Genomic DNA, 6,976 nt, shown 5'->3' with positions numbered 1-6,976 from the left:
GGGGGATGGGGGCGCGCCCGCCTCGCCTGCAGCTACCGCCAGGCTGGAGCCTCTGCGCGTCTGCCGAGCTCGAGCCGTTGCTCATTACTGCAATTATGTAGCTCTAAGTTTGCCTCGACCCTAAATTGCCAAGTTTCGAGGAGCCAGGAGGCCGGTGAGCTCGGTCCGCGGGAGACACTCGATCCCGCCCTGCCATTCCCCTCTCCCACACGCGTGGAAAACATTCCGGTGTGGCCGACGCACCGTGAGCTGAGAAGATTCAAATCTGCTCGACATAACCGGGGCGCCCTCCCGCGCAGTAGCTCGTTAACACGTCCCCAAAATCCCGGGGACAAGGGAAGGATTCCCAGGCCCATTTCGCAGATGAGGAAACTGAGGAATAGAGTGATCTTCCCTACGCAGAGTCAGGCAGCGGACATCAACCAACGGGTTTCTCTGACTTAAAGTTTAGTACAAACCCCCAGTATAGGAGAGTGGCCGGGGGAGTTTCAGAAAGGAACTCAGATTTGTGGAAGCCCGGGTGTCCCGCGCGAGGTCACTCGGGATGTTGAGTTTATACGGGGGGTAAACATTCTTTCCGTGTCTGCAAGAAATAGTGATGTACCTAAGCGCTTTTAAGGGGCCGCGTGGGCGCCGGAGTCTGAGACATTTTTAAATATCACTCCCCTCCTTTGGGGATGAAGAGGACCAATTCGGGCCATGCTTGTTGACCCAGAGGCCGGAGACCACCACCCCCACCCCCGACTGCCTGATCATTGGAACTTTCTTTTCTTAGGGAAGGGAGTGGTGACAAGTTCGACTGTAGCCCCATCCGCGGGACAGAGCCTTTGTCAGAGCTACGTAGATCGAAGGATCCAGGACGCAGGGTACCTCGGAACTCGCCGGCACCAGCTGAGAGCCCGCCCTGGGTGGCTGCGAACCACCCCGAGCTCTCTTGGAATTCCGAGGCCAACCTCCGCCTGGGGCTAGAAACCGCGTAGTGAGCCCCAGGTTTCCTCCCCACACCATAGCCGGTCTCTTATCTGCAGAGATGTCTACCCTCCCCGTGTCCAACGTCAGGTACTTCGGGTTCTGACAGCCCTTGGTCTCCTGGCTTCCTCCTCGAAAAGGCCGCCCGGGGCTGCCCTGTCGTGAAATTTGGAGACGCCCCCACAGCCGGACAGAGGTGGAGGTGAGCGGGGAGCCCTGATCTGGTGAGAATTAAGTCAGGGCCCCCAACTCGAAGGAGAACAGAGCGGCTCCTGGAACATAGTAGGCTTTATTTACTAGAGATCCTTTTCTGCCTTCAACATGCTAGCAAAATTGCCCCCGGAAGGCTAAACTTGGCGCTTGTTCAAATATATTCTCCTGGTAGCCTGAATATAACCTACTATATGAAAGAAAAACCCAGTTTGTAGGCAAGCCTCATGCAAAGGACACCCCACGGCGCTTAGTGTATGGCTGCCCTGCGTTTTCAGCAAACAATTTTTAAAGGGGTCGTAATAGGGAGTGTGAAGGCACTCACATTCTGGCAGCCTCAAAATTAGTTCCTCAAACTGCGTCTACACTGGCCACAGCGGCGGGGGATTTAAGAGAAGGGAAACGATGCCTCTCCATCCCCCACCTGGCCTCCTGTGGGAAAAACAGGTTTGCGGGGGTGGGAATTGTCTGGATTAGCTGTCTGCAGTCATCAAACCATTTGGGTGATTCTCTTTGTTTTCATAGACGGGTTAAAAGGGGAGAGAAAAGAAAAGACTCGGTTATGGGTCGCCTGAACAAGTGTCGATTTCAGCTTAAAGTGAATTGGAAAATTGAGCCTAATTATCCAAGGTAATTGCTTCAATTCTCCACTTGACTTTGCTAAGGCAGATCTGTCCTGTGTGTTCAAAAAGGCAACCCCTCTGTCCCTGAATATTGTTGTCACCTTTGAAAAGTTGCTGGCACCAACTACCACCAAACTGAAAAGCAACCAAACCTGAAGAGATGGCAAGGAGTAAAATTAAGACTAAACGAATGAGATAATTTCTTGTAGCTTAAAATTAATTTATTTAACAAATATAGCTATAATATAAATGATAATAAAATTTCAAATATACAGTATATTACAACAATCCCTTCCAAAGGGAATCTTGAGAGCCACCCAAATGTACTGTTAAATAGAAACAGAAGTTTTTAATTTTTATTTTACAATTTCTTTCTGGTACTGGTAAGAGAGAGGTCCCTTCAACCTACCTTTGTCACGCATCTGTGTATCACTCCCCCCCCCAAAAAAAAAGCAAATGTTTTACTGTTGAAGTTCTTTTAAAGTTTTCTGTTGGCAAGACCCAGGATCTGCCTCTCCTGCAAAGTTCTTCTCTTTCTCCCCAACTGTTCTCATTTCCAAAATCTTCAAACATGAATTTTCTCTGTGCTTTTTCCTGCCAGGTGTTAGGACAGGAGGCAGCCACGCAGGAGGCACGGCCTCTAGATCTGGTCCAACCACTAACTCTGCTGGGGACTGTGGATACCTTTGGAAACCTCTCTGTCCTCAGTTCCCCCATCTGTAACTCGAAGGGATAGATCTAGCTTCTAGAAGAGCGTCATGGGGCCCTCCCAGCCACTTTGGGGGAGGGAATCAGACTTCAGAGAGTTTACTCCGGTAGCAACGGAGGACAAACCAGAGCAGTGTGGGGGTTAAAGAGAAGGTGCCAGGCGGTGCTGAACAGGGGAGCACCTCGTGGGAAGGCTCCTGTTGCTTGCTGGAGGGATCGGCTGGCACCCTAGGTAGGCAACCCTGGGCCTTCTATGTCAGGTGGTACATGCTGTAGCCCACGTGGGCTGTGTAGAGTCCCACGGGCGCCACGGGCAGCGCGGCGCGCTGGAAAGGGCCAGAGGCCCCGTAGAGCGAGGCGCCCGCGGCGGCTGCTACGGCGGCAGGGCCTCCCAGTGGGAAGGAGAGGCCGAAGGCTGCGGGGGGCAACATGGGTTTAGCGGCCATCTTCAGCTTCTCCAGCTCGGCCTCCTGCAGTCTCTTGGCCTTGGCGCGGCGGTTCTGAAACCAGATCTTCACCTGCGTCTCGGTGAGGCTGAGCGAACTGGAGAACTCGGCGCGCTCGGCGATGGACAGGTACTGCTTCTGGCGGAACTTGCGCTCCAGCGCCAGCAGCTGGGCGGTGGTGAAGGGCGTCCGCGGCTTGCGGTTGGTCTTGTGCTTGCGCAGGGTGCAGGCCGGAGGGCTCAGCCGCCCTGAGGGGCCGAAAGAAAGAGAAATGCAGAGGGTTAAGAAAGTGGAGCGCCATCCGCCCCGAAGTGGGAATAATAATAACAACGCCCGCTATTCATTTGCGTCGAGCACTTCGGCGCCAGGCGCCCTCCTGGAGCGGCACTTGGAAAATGTCTTCTCCAGCTCCCACCGCCGGCCCACAGGGTAGACGTTCTTGTCTACCTTTTGCAAATGAGGAAACGAAGCTTCCAGGTAAAGCTCAGCCGTGTTCAAAGCCAGATATAATTGGGAAGAGGTAAACAGCCCTTAAATCTAAGTGGCTGCTTAGGAAGGCTTTCTCCCACCACCACTCAGGTTGGGACGGGTGGATATTAACAGGACAAGAAATGCGTAGAAAGAGGCCCTGCACCCGAGATCATATTTAATTTTAGGCGTTGGCTAAACATTTATCATCTGTGCCCACTAAGTGCTCAGCGCCTGGGGATACGCCGTTCTGTGGCTGAAAATCCGTATCTCCCAATCCCACACTCTTTCACTTATAACAGTGTGGTCCATGGGGTCGCAAAGAGTCGGGCAGGACTTAGTGCCTATTCTAAAGCTCGGGCCTCGCTGACCAGAGGTGGAGCAACCCCGGATGTCACACCATAGCCGAATCTCAAATATAAAAATGTGCCACAGTCTGGGGCTTGCTTTTAACGGGGCTTTTTCTTATGATTGTTCCAATTGTGTTTTAGGCCTGTTCCACACCCATCTCCTTGGCCTCTGGTCTCTCTCATATGTGTGCCTGTTATGGGCAGAATGCAATGGCTTCTCCTCGACCAGTGCTCCAGTCCACAGAGATCAACGCTGCTGGTGCCCAGCTGCCTTTTTACTTATGGCTTCAAAATATACCCTCAAGGATGGGCGGTGAGAACACCTTGGCAGAGGGCTCACGCGGCCCTGGACAGGGTCGGCTGGGCGAGTCAACGCCTGCCACACCCAGCAGCTGCCGCCTAGTTAAAAACGTGGAACACAATTATTCCCAGGACAACAGAGATCACCCCGACTTTGGGTCAGAACCCAGGCCTGAAAAGAATTCTTAAGTCCTGGAAGGGACGCTTTGCCTACGCAGCAGCTTCACTGGGGGAGAAATGAATTCAAATCTAGAGAATGTTTTCACCAGACGGGTTTTGCCTAATTATGCAATTTTCTTTTTGGAATGCTTTAAAAAAAAAAAAAAAAAAGATGATCCTCTGGGCTCTCAGGCCACCAGGATGTGAGTCAAACGAAAACTGGTGCTAACATCCCCCCTTCTTCCCTGGTCGAGACCATTGGGAGTCCGGGAAGCAGTTGGCCCCCGACTCGTTTTCCGCCGGGCCACCCGAGGGGCGGGCGCCGAGGGAAACGTCACACCCTTCGGTAGTTAACAGCCCAGCGCTAGGCCACCTTCTCCGGCCATTAGGCCCAGGGAGGGGCTAGCCTTTCAAAGACGTTTAATCCCCCGATAAAAATCATTCCTCAGCATCACGCCATTGAATTCGGGTTGCTATTATGCCGCACCAAATAATCGGAGGAAACGAGGAAAACTTGGGAATTTCCCGTGCTCCTGAAATATCTCCGAGTGTGTTCGCTGGGCAGAGAAGCCCGGTGGCCCGCGAGGCCTCGGAACGACCCCGAAGGGGTCTTTGGCGGCTGGAGTCCGCTTGCACCACCCAGCCCGAGACATTTGGGAGCTCCAGATCATGTTGGAGGGGGCGCCTCCCACTAATTGACTTGGTGCCCCGCCCCCTCCACTGGAACCTGAGCGCTTCGCCTCCTCCCCCTACATGATCCATCCACCCTGAGCACCAAGTATCCACCTGAAACACGAAGGGGGCGGGGGAGGGGGGATTTTGCAAGAGCTTCGAAAACACAGTGGGCAAAGAAATACTCTGGTGGGTGGACGTGGAGAAGGGGAGGGGGGCGCACTAGGCTTCCACGATGAGAAAGTGAAACTCTGCTCTGGAAAGATGTCCCGCACTCTTCGAACCCACCCGTTGGGGTAACGGCGAAGTAACAGGGCTTAGGCTCTGACAGAGGAGCCAGCCGAGACTCATGGGGTCGTTTGGTGGGGGCCCGAGGAGATGGTGCCCAGACACCCGTGTCCTACAAGTGAACTCCTACCCGCAGCGTCGCCTGGACAAGGCGAGAAGCCCGAGAAGGTGGACCGAGAGCTGGGCCTGGGCCAGGCCTCGAACCCTCTTCCTGGGTGGGAGTGGGGAGAGGCGTCGACGCCCCCCCCGCCCCGTGCTCCGCGACCACTCATCTGCAGCACCGGTTCCAGGTACCCGGCCGCAGGTACGCAGACGCCGGAGACAAACAGGCGCCGGAGCGCGGCCTGGCGCCCTCGGGTCCCACAACCCCGCCGGCCCCCTCCCCCGCAGCCTGGGTTCTGGCTACTCACTGGACGGGGGCGGGGAGAAGCGGGGATTCTGCATCCACGGGGTCCTCTCGGGTTTCTCGGGGCTCTCGGCTTTGACGAGCGCATCTTCTGGCAGTTTGAGGAGTCCTCCCACCGAGAAATGGCCGAGCGGTCGCGGCGAGGACGGCGCATCCGGGGCGCCCAACGACCCCGGCCGGGCACCTAGAGGCTGCGCGGAGCCGCCCGCCGCCTGTGCGCCCTCCGAGGCCGCCAGGACGCTGTCCTTCGCCCCGGGCTTCCTGTGATCGGCCATGAGCGCCTCCACGCTGAAGGGCAGGAGCGAAGGGGACACTTTGGGCTTGGCCCCCTCCTCGTCTGCGCCCATAGCGGCCGCCGTGGCCGCGGTGGTGCTGGGGGTCTGGCCTCCGCCGCCCCCCGCCGGCTTGCCGAAGGCGGAGTCCTCCACTTTGACACCGAGTGGCAAAGAAGTCATGTCAGCAGCCGGGGCCATGCAGAGCCGGGCCACCCCTCCAGCCGCAGCTCCGGCCAGCCGCCGGGCATGAGCTTCGGGCGTGCTGGGAGCGCGGTCGGCCTCTGGGAGCGTCCGGGGCCCTGGCCGGGCGGGCTCTACCGCGCGCGCCTCCCGCCCCTTCCCAGAAGGCCAGCTCCGGCGCTCCGGGCCTGGTTATCCGCTGGCGCCGCCGCGCAGGCGGAGTTCTCGGGCTCACCAGCCGGCTCCGGGTCGGGCCGCCCGCTCCCAGAGAACTTGTTAATAAGGCGAGGCCAGCGCGGCGGCGGCCAATCAGCGCGCGAGGGGGAGGGTCCGGCGCGATCCATTGGGCCCCGCTCGGGCGGACTTGCCCGGAGGCGCGCTGGGCCTCGGGGCGCGTGGGGCTGGGCCCAGGCCCCAGGAGGGCAGAGGAGGGGAGTGGGCGCCGGAAAAACTTTCCTCCAAGCTACAGCCCGTGCCGCCTGTCCCTGTGTGGGTCCCCCTGGGTCTCTTATTTTTTTGTGTTCCTGGGGGACTTCCCCTTGTGCTTTATGCTACTCTTCTGCTCTACCCCCTTCCTCCCTTTGCCTTATCTCCCTTCTTTCCAACTTCTCCCTTTTTTTCTCTATTCCTTTCCTGTTTCTCTCCTGCCTCCCCCTTACCTTTCTGTTGTGTCAGCTGCTGGTGTGTGTTTCTCCCTAGTGGATAGTAGAGGATGGTTCCCCTCCTTACCACGGTAATTGGAGTTGAAGTCATTTCTTGTATATTCTTTTTATAGTTAAAAAAAAAAAAACCTGCAGGCTTATTTATTATAGTAGAAAGACATAACATTAATGTATTCTGTAAACACCTTCATTTTCTTCTGTTTCAATCTTCAAAACTTTACCTCTGCGTGTAAGTGGGCCTTTGTCTTCGAAGTGCTGGA

General features: G+C 56.3%; 1 protein-coding gene across 1 annotated transcript; it reads right to left on the bottom strand.

Moving 5' to 3' along the window:
* Nucleotides 1-2,005: 2,005 nt before the first annotated feature.
* On the bottom strand, nucleotides 2,006-6,306 carry MSX1 (msh homeobox 1). Its single transcript, XM_010847785.1, has 2 exons — nucleotides 5,604-6,306; nucleotides 2,006-3,204 (listed from the first exon to the last, which is right to left on the bottom strand). The coding sequence occupies exons 1-2, from the start codon at nucleotides 6,070-6,072 to the stop codon at nucleotides 2,762-2,764; spliced, it is 912 nt and encodes a 303-aa protein (XP_010846087.1). The 5' UTR covers nucleotides 6,073-6,306; the 3' UTR covers nucleotides 2,006-2,761.
* Between the last annotated feature and the right edge of the window lie 670 nt (nucleotides 6,307-6,976).

This window comes from Bison bison, unplaced genomic scaffold (genome assembly GCF_000754665.1).
Source record: "Bison bison bison isolate TAMUID 2011002044 unplaced genomic scaffold, Bison_UMD1.0 scf7180017864255, whole genome shotgun sequence".
Lineage (NCBI taxonomy): Eukaryota > Metazoa > Chordata > Mammalia > Artiodactyla > Bovidae > Bison > Bison bison.
The sequence above is the reverse complement of the archived record's forward strand: the minus strand, read 5'-3'. Positions and strand labels throughout refer to the sequence as shown.

Coding starts and splice junctions, on each gene's coding strand:
- MSX1 (XM_010847785.1), bottom strand. CDS start 6,072: ATGGCCCCGGCTGCTGACATGACTTCTTTGCCACTCGGTGTCAAAGTG. Junction 3,205..5,603: donor CTTCTCCCCGCCCCCGTCCA/GTGAGTAGCCAG, acceptor TCGGCCCCTCAG/GGCGGCTGAGCCCTCCGGCC.